A 19,939-nucleotide genomic window follows, 5' to 3' on the forward strand; every position below is an offset into this window, starting at 1 on the left:
TGTAATGTGGGTGTACGCGCATTTCTCACACCCTCCGGCAGCTAAGAGGAGCCACCGTCCAATGAAAAGGCTCAGTTTCATAAAAGCTGGCTTCTGATTGGACAGAAGGGAAAGGGCATTGGGAACAAAGAAAAGTCCCTTTCAGGTACGGGAGTCTGGGCTTGCTTCACACTCTCGCTTCTCTCCAGTTCTGATTTCTGCTGTTCAGTAGTGCAGTAAAGGCAGCTGATTTATGCAGTGTGTGTAAGAGAGCGAGCTCATGTGAGAGAATGAAAGACTCTTATGTTTTCAAGTTTTTTTTAATTTCAGTTTAGAAAAAGCCTTTAATGATTCACGAAACCTGGTGCTCTTTTCTTCAAAAAGCCCCCCCTTTAATCTGTCGAGGAAATTAATTTTTTTTTCCAAAAATAAAAAAAAAAAATATCGGCTGCAACAAAACACATTCATTGCACTTGTAGAAGGAAAAAGGTCAACTCGATTCGATACAGTAAGTACGACTGCGTGGTGTATCGATAGCACTTAGAGGGGATATCTAGAGCTATCTTATCTCTCTTATCTGTCTCTCTTTCATATGAAAAGGGGAGCGAGCGTTAAGAAATGTGTGCATTGCAAAGAAATCGGTGTAGGTGGGTTTAAAACTAAAATACACCAAAGGGTACGTAGGAGAGGGTGAAAGCATTGCAATTTCTCACACAAATCATCCTGAAAGTGCACTTAAGGGGAAGAGCAGGGGGAGGGAGCGCGCTAAAGCGTATTACCTTTTGGGGTTTAACTGACCAAGTGGGGGAAATAAATAAAAAAAAACCCGAGACTTAAAGATCAGCCTGCGTATCGCCTCGTCCCCTTGCTTCGAGACCAGCCCTAAAACAATCAAAAGAGCTTTGATAAAGAAAATCGAATTTAAGATCCTTTGGAAGGGGGAAGATTGTCTTCTGTCACATGCAAATAAACAATCTGCTGTTAAAAGTGGGCAGGAGGAGGATGCCCGTGTGTGTTGTGGGTGCAGTGAATATTTTTCTACCACCATGTAAAAAGCTGCTCCAGTTCCCCTCCCCCGCCCATAGCAAAAAAAAAAAAGTTGCCACAGAAATGCCATGATCCAATAAAGAAAATACTAATTTGATTGCCACGGAATGTTTTGTTGTGCTGGAAAGAGGCATTTCAAAACCCCTCCACGAAGCCATCCTCCTCATGGCGGGTCTCTGACTAATTCCTGATAGCACCGAATTCATGGAAAGGATGAGGAAGCCCTCCTCTCTCTGCAACAGCCGGTTTGCAAACCTGGGGAGCTCGTTTCACCTCTTACCTCGGGAGCAGCCACTTCTCGGGAGCAATGTTTCAGATGCATAACTTGTAGCTGCTCCAGCCCCATAAAGTAGGGAGGGGGAAAATAGATGAAGGAAAAGAGGAAATAGATTCCCCCCCATTTTTTTTAAAGACCAGATCAGTATTTTCTTGATACGGTTGTCACCCATTTTTTGTTCTCACGACAACCAATTGAGCCCTTGATCCTCACGTGATGTGAAAAGCTTGAACTGTAACAAAATCGCTCCTTTTAGGTGGTTGGCTGCTACTAACCCGCCCATCCCCCTCCCTCTTCTGTTTTCTCCCTGATACATTTCCAGCGAACCGACTCTGCAGTTTCCAATCTATCAACAATTCATTACAGGTTTTTTTTTTTATCTTCCAAACACCAGCTAATTAAAAATACTAAGCCAAGCATCGAAAGGCGAGGAGGGAAGAAGGAAATGTGAAAGATGAACCCATGCGTTGGCTGAAACATTTTTCGAGGGGAGGAGGAAGGGAGGACCAAACAAAATCTCTGTTCTAAAAATAATGACACATATTTTATCTCTTCGGATTCTTAATTACCGAGCTGTTAGTTTTAAAACTACCTCTCCCCTCCAGGAACTGGTATTTAATTGAAGGGGGGGGGGGAAAAAGAAACCCATTCCCCAAAAAACTTGAAATCATTTCCTTTGCTTAGGAATATTTGCTTCATTTTCAGACTCTCTTTTTTTCAACACTCCATCAGATGTTTTGATAACTGGTTCATCAGACCCTGATTTTATTTCCCTCCCTCTTCTCCCTTCCGTTCTCCCGTCAAGTTAGTTCAAGAAGTCAGATCTATGAGCACGGGAGGGGAAAAAAAAAAAAAAGCCCCACTTCCCAACTAACGGGCGGAATCCAGCCCAGATTTTCAGTCCTTTCCCCCCCCCCCTTCACTAATTTTCCTCGATGTTAGCACATTCTGCCTTGTAACAACCGGGACGCCTGTAGGTTTGTTTCATGGAATCATTACTTACTGATCAGGATGGCTACAGAAGCTGGAACTGAAGACTGGATCTGAAGTTGCGGAAAACATTTTGCAATTTTTATTTCTTTATTACAATCACATCTTGGTGCTTGTTCAAAGAAAGAAGAAAAAAAAATATTTATTTTTTTTTGGTGCTTGTGGCTTCTGGTGTTTTGAATGTGAAATACTATCTTCCAGCCTGTGAAGTTGTGAGGAACAAAATACTTAAGAAGGAAAACCATATTTTTTTTTCCAAAAAAAAAAAGGTGGGAGGAAAGAACCTCTTTCGTGTGCCAAAAAGGAAGGAAATATGTTTCTTGCCGATTACTCTGCCCGAAATGTTACTTGGTTTTTATTTCTTGATTACTTGCTCTTTAAGTAAAATGAAGTGGGATATTGAGTTCTTGCTGAGACCAGCAAGAACAGAATTTTGATTCTCTGGCTTAATTTTAAAAAAAATGATAAAGGATTAAAGGTAAGCAATGTACATACTATATATGTAAATATTTGGACACAGACATTAAGAGAAAAAAATTTCCTTTTAAAATAATTCTAGCTAAGCTGTGTCAAGCACACACTCCTTTGCGGTTAGAGGCCACCTTGGTGTATAGCGTTTAAAGTGTATGTCTTAATCAGTTTCCTGTACAGTCAGTAATACTATATTTAACAGTCTGAGCAATAGGTGAGCTAAGTGGACATTAGAACCACTTTGAGATGTGTTATCTTGAACGCATTTTAAATAGAAATGGTGCATTTTCTTCCCTCAGATTAAAAATCTTAAAATGAATGCACTTTTATTGCTGTTCGGTTGTTCTCAGTGACTTCCTTAGAGAAACGAGCTAATTCACTCTAGGGAACAGATACATAACTTGAAGGGGGGTGGTGATTTTTTTTTGGGGGGGGTAAAAATGGGTTTTAGAAGAAGTTCCGTCTTTGTGCTTAAATGATAAAGAATCACATTTGATATTTTTGAATTTTGTGGCTTTAAATGCTGTAATTTAAAGAGTTTGATTATTTTGGGCTTGGTTTTTTTTTGGTTGGTTTGTTTTTTGGGCACATGGCATTTTAAGAAATGATCATGGATGATGGGATGCAACTGTAGAAAAGGGGCTTATTATCAAAGGCTTCGGTTTTACAGACCTCTAAAAATTAATATATGGAGTGTCTTTTCTTATGTGCCTCTAATATCAATTTGACTGTATTCTGATAAGACCCAGCCAAGAAATATTCGACTTTTCCCCTTCCTCACAGGAAAAGGTGGACCTGGACTTCAGGATATATACCCAGATATACCTGGGGGAGGAAAGCAAGAAGAGTTACACTTTAAAAAGCCCCACGGAGATAAACGAATGTCCCCTCATCTACAAAGGAAAGTTCGTCTGATTTTTACTCAAGAGTTCTCATCTTCAGGATGTCATTGAACACTTCCACTGCTGGCAAAGGTGTGGATCCAAACACAGTTGATACCTACGACAGTGGTGATGACTGGGAAATTGGGGTTGGGAATTTAATAATTGATTTGGATGCAGATTTGGAGAAAGACAGACAAAAGTTTGAGATGAATAATTCCACCAATTCCAAGGATTGTGGGAGTCTTGCTTCCAGTGGAGTTAATCCTACCTCAGCCTTAGCTGATGGCCTAAAATTTTCTTCTGTTCAGCCCCCTGCTTCTCAGGGGAATTCCTCACACAAAGAAACTAGCAAATCAAAAATGAAAAGGAGTAAAACTTCGAAGGATGCTAGTAAATCTCTGCCTTCTGCTGCCTTGTATGGAATTCCTGAAATCAGCAGTGCTGGCAAGAGGCAGGAAGTCCAAGGGCGCCCAAGCGAGGCAGGTGGCATGAATTCAGCACTTGGTCAAAGTATGAGCAGCAGCCCAAATGGCAATAATAGTACCACCAGCATCAATAACAACACTCTTGCCTCTTGTGGGAAAAATAAAGAGGAGAAAACAGGTAAAACACAAGCCAGCAGAGGCTCCAAGCGGGATAAAGATGGAGGGAAATCCAGGAAAGATAGGCAACTTGATCTACAGCAAGGACCCTCAAACAACTCTAGCCAAACTGCTCCTGGGCACTTGTATAGTTTTGGGGCCAAGGGAAGTTGTGCTGGGAGCAACATCCCTTTCAATTGTACCTCCTCCTCCACAGCTGGAGATACAAACAAAAGTGTTCCAGATTCAGGGTTAATGGGGAACTCTATTTTGATAAAGAAAGAAGAGGAAGAGGAGGAAAGCCACAGGAGAATAAAAAAGCTGAAAACAGAAAAGGTAGGAGTAATTCACCGTTCATTGTTTGATAAACTTTGAACAACTCTGCTTCTGTTTGTATATTGTCCAGTATTTCTTTGTGATTAATTTTCTCAACCCGCCTACCTATGGCCTGGGGTTATATGTTATCTGACTGGAGTGTTTGGTTTTTAGGAAAAGATATCTAAATGGTCACTTTGATGGGTTTTGCCTTCATTGTGTTTTATCTTGCAAGTTGGGAGGTTGTTGTCATTGCTGTTTGGAATGCAGCCTTTTGTGTGCAACCTACATTGAAATCCTGGTGATTTCTATTGGGCGAGGAGGTGTTCTGTCTCTCCAGGTATCTGAATAAACTTGCACCATCCTTTGATTACAAGGAAGAGCGATTAAACAGGTTCTTAACTCCTTTAGCTCCTTGAATTAGAGAGATAATCTTGGTGTGTGTGGGGGGGAGGGGGTTGTTAGAGAGTTATTGCCTCTTGTACAAAAGCCAAGACGCTCTACATAATTCAGAAACTGCCATAAGGCGTGCTTTGTCAGCAGGCATGCCGTGTGCTTAGAAGCTGTTGGTGCAAGTCCAGTGGGGGAGGGGAACCCACACTGTCCTGAAACCTGTGTGTACAACCTTTATCTCCAAATATAGATGAACACTTTGTCCTCTGTCCAGAAGTCTCTTTTCTTCTTATCTACATTCTCAGAGAGTTCCTGGATGTGCACTGCCTATTTGTTGAATAGCTGAAAAATGTGCATGTTTTTCTTCCTCTTCACTAAAGTCTGAAGAATGTGCTCTGTTCAGGATAAATGGCCTTGCATTGTGAGGGGAAGTGGAAGCTACTGATTTCTCTTCGCGGCTCACTGGGGCAGGGTTTGGAGTAAGCACCAATTGTTCTGTATCCAGAAGACAGAAGGTTTCTTTGTCATCCAGGGAGCTATTGTTAGGTTATAATTAAGACTCAAATTAATTCCACAGGTTGTTTAAACAAAAAACAACCCCTCCCTATTCCCATACAGAATAATCACTTGCAACATGATTGTATACAATTATCTTGACATTGTTCCTCTTTACAATTCCCAGCCTAATATCCAAAAGTGAGAAAAGTTTTTAGCTGGTTCATTTAGTACACTACAGTTTAAAGAACTGTAAAGATGTTTTATTTAAAAGATGTTTGGTGAATTTGCATAATATACTTCAGCAAATATTAGACTCCTGCAACTCTTCATCAGTAAATTGTTTGCTGCAAAAAATGTGTTGTTTAAAAGATGAGAGATTATTGCTGAGGTAATTAATTTAGAGTACATAAACCTTATTTAATATATAAAATTTACCGTAATTCTCATTATAATGCCTGCAAACTAGGACTTGGAGTGGTCTGTGTTTCACACTCTCTTCCTCCTCCCCCTGTTCCCTGCTGCTACCCTCAGCCAGTTGAAAAAAACTAGCTCGGTTTACATCCTAAATTTGGTTTGTCTTCTGGGTTAGTGCAGTGCTTCTCCTTGGTCTGAAAACTATCCTAAAATCCCATGCTTGTTTTTTTTATTAACTTAGTACAGTAGGCATTTGCTTTTGTTGCCAATAGTCTTCAAATTGTAGTTCTCTAATCTGCTTTAACTATCTAGATAAATTGCCCTAATCCAGTCTTCACAATAGTTGTGGTTAAAGAGTCAGAGGCATTTGATTGGATTCAGTGGATGCCTGGAATGTGGGAGGTGCTGCCCTTTTGTAACCCCCTTAGCCTTTTAATCTTTCAGCCAAATGTTCACATTCAACAATTTTGTTTAGCTGGCAATCTGAACATTTCAGTATCTGAAAGGCTGCTGTCATGGCAACAAGAGATTAGAGAGTGGTGTGGTTTTCTCCAGTTTTTGTGTTCCTTTTCATACCAGTTGCACAGGAAATTATATGAGGAATGAATTCATACACAAGCAAGTACATTTCAGCCAGTGTAATGTAAATGAGGTAATGTGTAAACTAGGAACAAACCAGTCTGGAGTAGCTTTTTACCAAAAGAACACTTCTCATTTCAGTTCTTGTCTGTATAGAATTGGTAGAGCTTGAATTACCAGTAACACCCACTGCTGCTGCCTTATATTGACTTTAATGGCTTCACTTGTTAGAGCCCTGCAGAGCTGCCCATTGTCTCTGAAAGGAGGATGTTGGCTTGCTGTCTTAAACATCCTGAATTTTTTTTCTTTTACTATTGAGGGAAATTCCTTTTAATCAAGTCATGTGAATGTAAAGCTAAGAATATGGCTGTTTTTCAAGCAGGATTTAAAAACAAACAAAAATCCAAGGACAGCCTTGTTGGGGAAAAAAACCCTGAAAATTAAATTGGCATTTATTGAAAGACAAATTGGTGAAGAGCCCAAAATAAAATCTTTCTTGGCTTCAGCATGGCTCTGGCAACAGTGGGTGACTGAATTAGTTTATACACGTAAATCTGAATGTCTTTTAACTTGTTTCTTTTTTAAATTAAGCAATCTCTGAACATTTAAACTCTGAGGTTTCTTTTTTGGAATGGAGCTTTTATTTTAACAACAACAAAAAGACAGTTAAAGCATAAAAACTGCTTCCTTAGTGGTGATTCCTATTTTTTTATTTATTGCCAGTTTTAGGTTTCTTCTGTTTGTCTGTTGAAGCCATGCAAAAATATGTTCAGTGGAATCCTTTGGCATCCACTAACTATTTCTTTTAAGTTTGCAAAATGTCAGAGGTTGTGTGCTTGTTCAACCCTTTTGGTATTTAGCATACCAATTACATGTTTCAGTGAGTAAAACAAAGGAAAAGGTTTGGTTGCCAGGATGTGACAGGAGAGGCTGGAATGTTAAAACTTGCTCCGTTTCAACATTGCCAAATTTCAACTATCAAGTTACAGAAAAATTTAATCAACCTAAGATTTTGTTGTCTGGAGGTTTTTGATATTTTGGCTCCTGTTCTTCTGCGTGTTCATCAGTTTGCATGAGAATTTATATAACTTTACATATAACTTCATATATAATGTTATATAATGTATATAATATAACTTAATGCATTTAATTGGGATGTGTGTTAATTGGATGTTTTTTAAAAAATAGTACAGGATGGGGCTGTTCACTTTTATCAGCCTGCAAAGCAATACTTTGTTGGAATGAGGTTGCTTCCCTTTATTCATGTACACTTATTATAGTATGAAACTTGTAACTGGTTGTTGTACACATCCTGTGCTTTTTCATGTTTCTTTTAATGTTGTAGGATTGTGGACATTTTGAAAATGTTTTGACTTCATGGGGTTATGGAAGTATATGTTGTATTTAAAAATGCCCATGAATGCTAGGATTTGGGACTCATTTATTCATTGTTGAGTGAGAGAGGGGGCAGAAAGGGTTATAGCTAAGAACAAAGTCCATTGTGGTTTGACAGCAAACAGTTTTGAAAGCTACATAAGAGATTTAGCTGTTGAAAACACTGATAACTATGGGGTGCTTAACAATGAGCTCAGTTTGGAGTTCTTAATGTTCTATAGGGTTGTCTAGTAGTGTGACCACATTTTGGGGGGGGGAGTGGAGGTGAAAAGATGCTGTGTTTAGGCTGACGAAAGCTTTCTTTGTGAACTTACTGACCCCCTCAGACAAGGTCCATTCTGTATTGAATTCCTCAGTAAGGTTAAAGTAACACTGAACAGTAGAGTAGAGAATGGTGAGAAGCATTTATACAGCAAAACATTTAAAAAGATTTTCTCATTGTGAACAAATGGCAAAAACAAATGGCAGAAAATGTTACTATTATAAATAACTTCATAAATACCCAGTTGAAAAAAGAAAAAAAATGTAAAGCTATATTGAGATTAAGTTTATTCTCTTTATTTTAAGGAGTTTTCCTTAAATTATAGCTTTTTTATTATATCTATACAAGTACTATTTTTGTAAAGCAGCATTTCATGGTTCAGTAATTGAAAAGAATGTTAAAACTGCCAAGCATAAATATCATATAACCACAGAGGTGTTCAGTAACAACATTCCAAATAAAGTGGAATGTATGCTATGTTACTTCTAATTTCCAGAGCAAAACAGAGATGAATAAACTGATTGGCTGACCTTTGTTTTTAAATTTCAAATGTTTAACTCTAACTTTCTAGATTAATCTTAAATTGCTAATATAAAAAATTCCAGGGATGATATATATTATAGCCACCCATATTTTTAATGAAAGGTTAGTTTGACACTGAATAATTTAGAGAATACATAATCGACTCCAGCAGGCAACCACAATGAGGGTCAGTTTTTCAAAAAACTCATTACTTAGCAAGTGGTTGAATTATTCCATCAATTTTTTTCCCAGAGGCAAAAAAGACAAAAAAGGAACTTGGGAGAGGGAAATCTCCCAAAGGATAAATTTAGTGAGTTAATACCATTTATCAAATTGTATGTGATAAAAGCTGTCCACTTACATTTCCAAGAAATGAACACTTTAAAATGTTAAGTAAAATTAATGATATATTAGGTGAAAACAGTTTTTTTAATGGAAGCTCTAAATTTCTTAATTCTTAAGCAGTAAGATTCTTGATTGTTGATCACACACCTTGGATAAAACATCCGGTCTTTGTTGGAAGTCTGTTATTGAAGCTAATGACTGGTCTTGTGCCCCCTTGAGATAAATGACATTATCTCTGAGTAGGCTGACAGGAAACAGGCATGTTAATGGTGAAGCTGCAGGGAGGATCTGCTGTAGTTCTGACAAAAGAGTTAAGCATGGATGGTTGTGATCATTAACAAACAATGCATTCTTGCTTTTCCTGGCAGGGCTGTAAAAATTGGAAAGCTACTTTATCAACAATTACTTAAACCTTAAAACTACTTGTCCCCATCTCAGTTATAAAAATTGTGGTCCTTTTCAGAGGAAAAAAAAAGCTTTAGCATTTAGTAACAGGGATTCTGTTCTATGTATGAGTTATATTTATTATAGTATCACTGGCTTTAAAATGAAAAAAAAATGTAATGAATGAACCTTGTTGGGATCAATTCCCAGGGGGAACCTATTAAAAGGCGACAAAAACAAATAAATAGAACACTGTTGGTTGTCCTCTACAACTTACCTCAGGCCACTGAAACATATTATTAATAAGCTGCAACTCATATTTTGCAATGATGCTGCATTTTCTATTCATAGTGCATTATCTGCACTGGATAGCAGACCCATGTTTCAATATTGTTAATCACCCAACCTTAAACAAATCTTCACAAGCAATACAAACAATACACAACTTGGAACATCCCTGTTAACAAATCGAATGTCTAATTTGCCCTCACATTTATGCCAACAGTACATCACAGACCCAAAAAGTTTATACACAAGATTAGAGATAAATTTATATGTTCTTCCTTTAATCTGATATATTCTACTACTGGTATTTGCTGAAAAAAGCCACCCTGGATTTTGTGAATTTATATGTTCTTCCTTTAATCTGATATATTCTACTACCGGTATTTGCTGAAAAAAGCCACCCTGGATTTTGTGTTGGAAAAAGCAGACTATATTTTTCACAAAATAACAAATTCACACAAGTTTGATGTCAACATTCAAAATGAAGATAAAATAACACTGGCACATTTTAACCCAGGACATTCAAGATCTCAAGGTAACTGTTCTGGAACAGTGAAACTACATCAGCAGGTTTGAATGAGAGATTGCTTATCTCACAAACATCAAAGGTTTCAACTATTTCAAAAAGTCTTAACAAATAATGGCTTTAAATACACTATCACTTCTAATTGATATGATAATTATAATCTTATTTCACATGTAACTTGCATCAGCATTACCACTTTTACATCATCAAGATGAAGTTATGATTTGCTATAGTCTGAAAAAGTATTACCAGACTCCTGATTTTGACTACCATATACTAAGATGGCTTGACTTCTACAATGCCTCTTAGGAATCTAATTGGCAATATGGTACTTATATCTTGTATTATTAAATTATTTAAACAATCTAAATTTATAATCTAGTTTAAAACATTTTGAGATCAATGTACTGCTGTAGGTACTAGTATTATGTCTTCATAGTACTAGTACCTACAGCAGTAAGAATATATAAAATGTTTATTAAAATGTGCAAACAACTTGAATTTCATGGAAGTTGAAACTTTTAAGGATATACTAATGGTAACCGTATACCACATAATCACTACATTTTCATGTCTTTTTACTCCTTATCATCCAGAATCTCCTACTTTTCTTTGGCCCTTGGAGAAAGAAATGCTGTTCAGAACGCTACTACTTAAAACTCAATTTAGCCATTTATCTTATATCTGAATTTAAACATTTTGACAGGACAGAATCATTCTTATTTATAGTGCAGTTTATTAGTATTAATTAAAGTATGTATTAAAGACTCTGAATATTCATTGATTGATTTCTTATAGCAACTGTTATGCTAAACTAGTGATATATACGCTAGATAAAGACTTGCAGCTTTCATGGATGGTCTCAATGAGGTTTCATGAGCCTCCAAGATTCTTATGGTATTTTTTAATATGCAGTATTTTCATAAGAAGCAGTTGTGTCCATACTCAAAATTGTGAAGGATTCCTATTTTTACCTAATATGTGCCTATGTCATCTCTGTCTTTCTTGCCTCCGTCCTGGTGGTTCTTCTGGTCAGTTGATCCCACAACTGTGGAGATCACATCAAAATCCTGGACAAAGTGACATTGGAAACTCCTGAAAGCTAAGCAGACGTTGTTTAACCTCAACTTTGGTTTCACATGACACTTTCTAAGATTTCTCACTGTAAGCAATCGTTAAGCCCTTTTCTGTTGCTTTCTCCTTGAATATAAGCAATAAGGTGAATTGATCTAATAGTTTTTGATGTAGCTAGTAAAGAAAGATACTTCATATAGAGAGACTGAAAATATGTTGAAATTTCTTGCCACTTGTTTTATATCATAAATCATGGAAAGTGAGAAATCAGAAAACAGTGAACAAGGGCAGTGCGTTATAGTAATAGTCCTCAATAGAAAACAAAAATAAGTTAGAAAGCAAAGATGGAGAACAGGTGACTTAGTATTTGGGTGGCACAGAAACCAGCTGTAGAAACATTTAGGGCTCTTCCAAGTAGACAAAATATAAGAGCATAAGATTGTCCTTTAGGAACAATTGGAGGAAGAACAAATTTGAATTAGAGGTTCACTAAATACCAATAATTGTATAATTATTGGGAGTTCTAGGAAAAAGTGGCTTTCTTTTCTTTCCCCAACCAACAAATATGCCAGAAATTAAGCTATGCTTTCTATGAGAACAGTTACCTTTAAATAAATAAATGTATATTTTTTTTAAAAAAAAATCACAGCAGATTATAAAAGCAACCAAATGAGAACAACTGTTTGCATTCATGAGGGACATGAGGTGAAATTAAATTTTGTTCCTAATCAGTTGCTTATTTGTGTACTTGGATAAGTATACTCAAAATGTCAAAATGGATGGACACGTTTAATATGTGCGAATATTGAGTAGTAGGCAGTGTGTGGTCTCCTGGAGGAAGAAACGTTCAAAGAAAATGACTGTGCGAAGTGCAGGTTTCTCTTTTTTGTTGCTATATAGCAGGGGTGTCAAACTGCCAGCCTGCGGGCTGGATGCATCATAGCGGAACCCCATTGCCAGCAATGGCAAAAAAGTTGTGATACATTGCAAGACATCATGTGACGTTGCGAGTTTGACACCCCTGCTATATAGAAATGAAAGTTGAGTATGGCAGGAGAATTAAAGAATGTTTAATGTAGTGGGAATTTGTTACTTCTAGAAAAAATAAGAAAATATAACATCAAGAATGGATAAGTGTTAAATAAATAGGGAATGTTATGACCAAATTATAACCTGCATCCTGGCAATTAGAAGCCACTTGAGATCACTGTGGTGTGGTGGCACCTATTTGACAGTCCACCTCTTGAGCCTTATGGATCCAATTATTTTTTAAATGGCACTTAGGGAATTTCTAATTCTTCTGAACAGTTCTGTTTAGAGCCTGGTAAGCAGTTGGCAGTGGGAGTTGAATTGAGCACTAGATTTTATTGTCCCTAAGTAGCCTCTTTTGGGGGATTGGTTCAATTGGTATCTTGGTCTAACAGTAGAATATAAAAGAGAGTAAACGGCACAATAAAAACATAGTGGTTATTTGATCTAAAAAGAAAATGTGTCATTAGACTCAAGGTGCTGATGGTTAATGCCAGATCTATTTGCAATAAGACCATCTTCATTCATTCATGATTTAGTGTTGAACGGGCAGGCAACAATTGTCACCTTACTGGAGATCTATCTAGCTTGCATCAGGTTCTCCAGGATGCTTAGGGACATAGTTGGGAAAGGAATATAGCTCTGGTCATGTCAGCCTTCACAGATAAACTAGACAGGGAACACTACCAGTGATCTGGGTCCTTCTAGATTCATGGTTTATAGTGTGATATTCCTGAGAGGTTCAGGAGGCTTAAGCTAGAAGGTGCTACTGTGCCCGTGCCCGTGCTGGTGCTTTGAACAGCCCTTCAAATGGATATTTGCTATTGCTTTGGACATAATTGACTGAACGTTTATAAGTGGCATTCATAGATATGAGAATGGTAGAGTAGAAATTAGCTAGGATGAAATAAGATCCAGTAGAAATGTGATAATAAGGAAAACAAATTGGATTAACGTGCAAGTTAAATATATAAAGAAAGAGTGAAAAAAAACAAGAAAGTTAGGTTGAGTGACTTGAGCTTCAAAAAGACAACGAAAGGTATTTATGAAGCATCATATGATGTGATTGAAGCAAGAATGGTTTGTAAGACCGAAGTGTATGGAGATGCACAGTCAATGGTGTAAACTTAGCTATATTTCCTTTTGTATATATAGAAATGTATTTTATATATTTACGTATATGTAATATATATTATAAGGGACGCGGTGGCTCAGTGGGTTAGGATGCTGAGCTTGTCGATCAGAAGGTCGGCAGTTTGGCCGGTCGAATCCTGAGTGCCGCGTAACAGAGTGAGCGCCTGTTACTCGTCCCAGCTTCTGCCAACCTAGCAGTTCGAAAGCACGTAAAAATGCAAGTAGAAAATAGGGACCACTATGGTGGGAAGGTAACAGCGTTCCGTGTGCCTTTGGTGTCTAGTCATGCCGGCCACATGACCACGGAGACGTCCTCGGATGGAATTAAAATAAAAATAAAAAAATAAATATTTACACAATATATAATTTTTATATAATTTTATCTACCTACAGTATATTTAAACAATATATTTATATAATTATATATTTTATATCTTTATATTTTTTCTATATATATTCTATAGCTTTAATTTCTTTTGCTCACTTTTTCTGTTTGTACACTTTCTCCAACCTTTCTTATTCAAAAATTTGATAGTATGGTTTATATATTCATAGGTCTATTGTTTATGATCTAAAAAGGCTGAAGGGAATCAGTGATGGCATAAGTGCCACAGCTGCAGTCCTGTGGTGATTCACAGCCTTTTTTTTCCTTTCCATGAAAAGAAGTCCAATGATTCAAAGAAGGAAAGGAAGAGTTCCTAATGACTGAAATGTTCAGCCCATATTCACTGTGATCTTCCTGCTAGGTTTTTGCAAAATTATCTTTCTGATAAAATGCCAAACGCTTTACCTAATTTATTTCCAACATTTTATTGTGGGAAAATGTCTCTTCCACCCCTGTGTTGTTATTGGTACAGTTGATCTTGTTGTTAGCTATAGCAATTTTATTTTGAAGATTCAGTTGTTCACAGGTTAGGTAAACTATTCCAATATAATTGGATTCACTCCCTTCAAACAAGAACTACTCCTTATAATTTTCTTGCTGTCCAAAAGAAATAAGATGACTAAGCAGCGTTCCTGATTTAATCACCATCCCTCTTTCATATCAGTGTCTGTGATGTGCTTTTTGGTGTATGATTTAATCTAAAATTTGTACACAACAACCTTTTCAAACAATCATTTTAGAATTATTGTTTCCTCGTTATTAATTCAAAAGATAAAGAGACATGGGTAGAAGCCCTGTCTTTGCACATTTTAATGATTTCCCATTAAGTGAATAGTAACTGGATAAAATCCCATAAGTGAATAGTAACTGGATGCTTTTGAATAAAAGTAACACAATATGATACAGAATTTTATTTATGATAGGAATGTGATAGAAAGCTTGATAAATCTGCAGTTCATCCATCTTAATGTATTAAATCAAGTCATATAACGTCCATATAGATAAGATCAGTTTGTCACCAGAATTATGGGTTTTTTTCCGGGTGTGCTAAATAGAAGGTAAAGTGATTATGTAATTAAAGAGGGTGTAGTTTCTTATTCTTCATCAGAAATAAAAATAAAGGTGTACCTTTAGAATAGGTTAAGGTTTTATTTTAAATTGATTTAAATAAAATCATTTTAATTCAGTCAAGGGGAGTCAGTGATTTAAATCATGGTTTCCTTGCTAGTTAGGAATATTCTATACCAGAGGATCACCTTGATCCCCACAATGGATGAATGGCTGCAAAAACTGATCGAACTAGCAGAGATGGCTAAATTGACTGTTTTGATTAAAGAAAAAAATATAAATACTTTTATTTCTATGTGGAAACCGCTTCTGGACTTTATGCTTGAGGTGAAAAAAAGAAACTTTGATTTTGGGCTTTACCAATTAGATAGATTTTTTTTTATCAAAATGGCTAGTTTATACTATTATGTAAAAGTAAAAGGTTGATGTTAATGTTTTATTCTACCTCACCAAAGAGAGTCGGACATTTTTGTACTTGGCGTGGTCACAGCTTCCCAATTGAAACTATGGTTAAGTCTATCCATATGTTGTGAAATTAGAAAGTTTTCATCATGTCTTCTGCCTGTAGTTGCTGTTCATGGATGCATTCTGCCAGTCATCTGCCTGTTTTTCCAATGTAGTGGCTGTATGTTGTAGATGACTCTTGTTTTTTTTTGTTCTAGGGCTGCTGGATTTGGTTTACTTAGGATGCTTTGGGGGGCTTTAGTTGACTTGTGTGCTATGATGATTCCACATGGTTGTAGTAGTCTGTTAGTTTATGAGATGTTCTTGATATATGACAGTGTTATTCTTTTTATGGCTTGTGTTGGTTGTGCTATTTTGGCACTTTTTGATAAAAAAGTTATCTATTTTGTTGGAAGATATTGCATACAATAGAAATCTATTTTTTCCTGACTTCTCTTTTGGAACAACAAAGCGAACAAATCTATCTTGTCTTTTCTATAACGGCTCTTTAGTTCTTTAGATTCTTGAAAATAACTATCATGCTTCCCTGCAGTCTCTTTTCCAGAGTGAGCATACTCAACACCTCCAGCTGTTACTTAAAAGTTTCAGGGATTGCTATGCTTTGGATAGGCTCCAGTTTGCCAATGTTCTTTTTAAATACAGCAGACAGAACTGAATATTGAAGTTGTGATTCAACCAACACAGAATAAAGTAATGAAGATTTATCTCAGTCTTGACACTATACTTACTTTAAAGCAATCTAGGATTTCATTAGCTTTTTTTTTTGCAGCCGCATCAAACAACTGGCTCATGTTTACCTTGTGATCCACCCAGATACATAGATCCTTTTCTTATTCGTTGCTACCACATATGGTTTCAATAAATGAAGAACTTTGCACTTGTCCTTGTTGGCTTCTGCCCATTCTTTAAATTAAGATGCCTGAGTCTTTAGATTGTCTTTAAAGTGTTTGCTATTTTCTCACCCTCATCCTCATACTGTCTACTAATTTAATTATTGTATTTCAACAACTCATTCTATTCATTTAAAAATATATTGAACAGTACAGAGCCAAGAATGTAGCTCTGCCATGCATCACTCAACACCTGTTAGCATCACAAGAACCTATTATTCAACCAGCTTGTATCACATCAGATGATAGCATGAACTACTATCACCCCACCCCCATTTTTCTATCTTCTATGCTGAGATTTTATGTGAAATTTTATCAGATATTTTGCTGAAATCAAAATACATATTGTCCTTTGCATTCCCATTGCAAATTCTAGGCCACAAGGAAATCCCTCATTTACCAATTGAGGAAATATTAGCCTAAACAGTCATTATTGAAAAGATGAAAAAAATATGTACTTATCTAGGTACAAGATAGTGTTCTAATGTAAAAGCAAATTAATTGCTAAGGTTTCTATAGCTCTATACTTTATCAATAAAACTTTATTAAAGAAAGCCTGAGAAAATGTTGCTTTTTGTTGGCTCCTAAGAGCTTTGCATACCCTTTCTAGTTTCCAAACTTTCACAGGTTTGAATAAATTATTCCAAGGCTACTACTGCTGGTAAAAGTGGGATTACTACTTCAGTAAAACTCTGAACCCAAAAGTTTAAATGACATAGCTGCTCTTCAGATCATTTCTTTTTCAGCAAAAAAAAAATGGTGCCAGGAAACATATTTCTTACAGAAGTGACCCCTTGCTTGAATTATATCATTCTTGATATTATGGAATTATATTTGCTGACTACCTATTTCATAGTTAACCCATATTTTATGGAAGTTAAAAGGTGACCTTATAACTAACTGTGGTGCAATGGTTAAGGTGTTGGATTGGCTGTAGGGCAGGGGTAGGCAACCTTGGCTCTTTTATGACTTGTGAACTTCAACTCCCAGAATTCCTGAGCCAGCTCAGGAATTCTGGGAGTTGAAGTCCACGAGTCATAAAAGAGCCAAGGTTGCCTACCCCTGCGCTAGCGAAATCAGTCCATCCTCAGCCACAGAAGATAACTTTGTGACTTTGGACCAATCATACTCACATTTTAATTATTTTATTATAAAAGTCACACTTTTGTTATTTTACAATAAAGTATAAATAAATACTTTATTAATAAACATATAGCACAAGACAACGACATACTTAATGCTTCCTCCTCCTCCTCCTATTTTTCCTACAACAATCCAGTGAGGTGAGTTGATCAGAAAGTGACTGACCCAAAGTCACCCAGCTAGCTTTCATTCCTAAAGGGGAGGGGGGACTAGAACTCACAGGTTCTGGTTTCTAGCGTGGTGCCTTAATCACTAGACCAGACATGTCAAACACAAGGCCCGGGGGCCGGATCCGGCCTGTGAAGTGGTTTCATGTGGCCTGCGAAGCCATCCTGGAAACAGTGAGGGAATGGCCCCTGCTTCCTTGGCCCTGGCCCAGAGACCCTCCTTCTGCCAGAGACCCCCAGATCTGTCCCACTCCTGCCCAGGCCCCCATAGGCACCCTTGATGCAAACGATGTAGAGCTGGCCACGCCCATCTAGTAGGCCACGCCCACCCTGGCCATACCCACCCGCCCCCCTGAGGGCAACCACAATGCTGATGCGGCCCTCAGTGAAATTGAGTTTGACACACCTGCACTAGACCAAAGTTGCTCTCATTTTGTAGTATGTATTGCATTTGTCTTTGTTTCTGGACTGTTGAAGCTATGCCAAGGGGTACATTAGAATCATAGGGTTGGAAGACCTTGGAGATCTAGTCTAAACTGCCTAGAGCAGGGATCCTCATGTCATCTCAGACCAATAGCTAGCTATTCATTCTGAAAATCCCTAGTGATAGTGCATCCATGACTCCATTGCTTAAGATTTCTCTTTACTCTTTAAAGCTTCCACCTGCCAGGTCTTGTTCTACCCTTGAGAGCTATAAAGAATAAACCCACATCCTCTTCCCTGTTATGGCCTTCAAGTATTTGTATTTGTAAACTCCTGTCATTCTTTAGGTGAAACATACCCAATTCTTTTAGATGTACTTTGCAGGATTTAGGTTTGACAATCTTTACTATCTTTGTAATAGTTCTTTGCACTCTTTCTAGCTCTTCTGCATCTATTTTGTATTGTGGTAACCAGAAATAGATGTGGTAGTGCCATCACAGTTTAAACAGTGCAGCACAGAGTAGAACTGTACCTCTTTGTGATCTTGACTTGTTGCCTCTTTGATCGTATTGAAAGACCGCATTAACTTTTTGATAGCTGCAACACACTGTGATCTATCTACCATATCTTTTTCACGAGTACTGCTGTCAAGCCACATACCATCTAGCGCAGGGCTTTTCAACTTTTTCACCCATTGTACCACTTTTAGGATATGGCAACATCCAAGTACCACCAGTTGCTTAGCAAGGTGTCAAAAACTTTATGACCAAAAAAAGGAAAAAATTGATGAAGTACAGGTAGTCCTCAACTTACAACAGTTCACTTAATGACTGTTCAAGGTTACAATGGCACTGAAAAAAGTGCCCCCCAAGCCACAGCCAAGCAAGACACCTGCCTGCCCGCCTGGCAGCGCTCTTCCTCCTGTCCGAGGTTTTCATTGTTGTGAGCATTTCTGTTGAGGATTGGCAGCGGGGGTGGGGTGGGTGTTTGGTTTTTATTCCCCCCCCTGCTGGGTGGTTGCAGCAGGTTTTGTTCACTTCACATGACCCTGCGACACTGTGACCGTCATAAATTTGAATCAGTAGCCAAGCATCTGAATGTAAATCACAAGACCCTGGAGTTGCTGCAACATTCCAGCTGATTGGCGCTTCTTCTGGGCTCAGCGGAAGGGACAGGATCAGTGCTGAACTCCAGCTGGAGCCTGGCGCTGATCCTGGCGCTTCTGCTGAGCCCTGCAGCTACAGCTGTCTCACTCAAGCTTGTGCGGTGCTGCCACCAGTTCAGCTCATTCCCGTCCCCTACTACCACTTTTCTAGGATGGTCGCGTACCACCTGCTAGGTGCCAATGTACCACAGGTGGTACCCGTACCACTGGTTGAAAAGCCCTGATCTAGCGCAGGAGTGTCAAACTCGCAACAACATTTGACGTGTAGCGACGTATCGTGACTTTTTTTCCATTGCCGGCAGTGGGATGGATGCAGTTTTGGCACGACGCATCCGGCCCATGGGCTGGCAGTTTGACACCCCTTATCTAGCATATATCTGGCTATTCTTTTCTAAATGCAGAATTCTGCCTTTGTCATCATTAAGTTGCATTTTCTTGGATTGGGCAAAATATTAAAGCTTATCATGATCTTTTTGAAGTTTGGCCCTGTCTTCCTAGGTGTTATCAATTCTCCCAGACTTCTGTCATCTGAATATTTGATGGGTATCCTTTCTATTCCATCATTTGAGTCATGCATAAAAAAACGTTGAGTACTGGGCATAGGACAGAATCCAGAGATATCCTACTCTATACCTTTTATGTTAACGTAGAACCATTAAAAATCATGCACTGAATACAGTTATTCAATTAACAGTGATTTTTATCTGGTAGAGGGATTATCCCTTCCTGCATTATTCCATTTCATCAGTCAGGAGGCTATGGTTGTGGTCAACTTCATAAAATGCTGCAGTGAAGTCATAAATCTAAGCCACTATAGTCAAGCATAACCTTAATCTAATAATGACTATT

The 19,939-nt window shown here is 37.7% G+C and overlaps 1 protein-coding gene across 2 annotated transcripts in view; it reads left to right on the forward strand.

Annotated features, from left to right (window-relative positions):
* Positions 1-247: 247 nt before the first annotated feature.
* ZNF608 (zinc finger protein 608) overlaps positions 248-19,939 on the forward strand; it is a 126,487-nt gene continuing 106,795 nt past the window's right edge. For both annotated transcript variants that reach the window (XM_083352000.1, XM_083352001.1), the window contains exons 1-2: positions 248-487; positions 3,548-4,565. In XM_083352000.1, the coding sequence (XP_083208126.1) occupies positions 3,708-4,565 (858 nt within the window). In that variant the 5' untranslated portion in view covers positions 248-487; positions 3,548-3,707. The remainder of the gene's footprint in view (positions 488-3,547; positions 4,566-19,939) is intronic.

Source organism: Vipera ursinii, assembly GCF_947247035.1.
Source record: "Vipera ursinii genome assembly, chromosome: 2".
NCBI lineage: Eukaryota > Metazoa > Chordata > Lepidosauria > Squamata > Viperidae > Vipera > Vipera ursinii.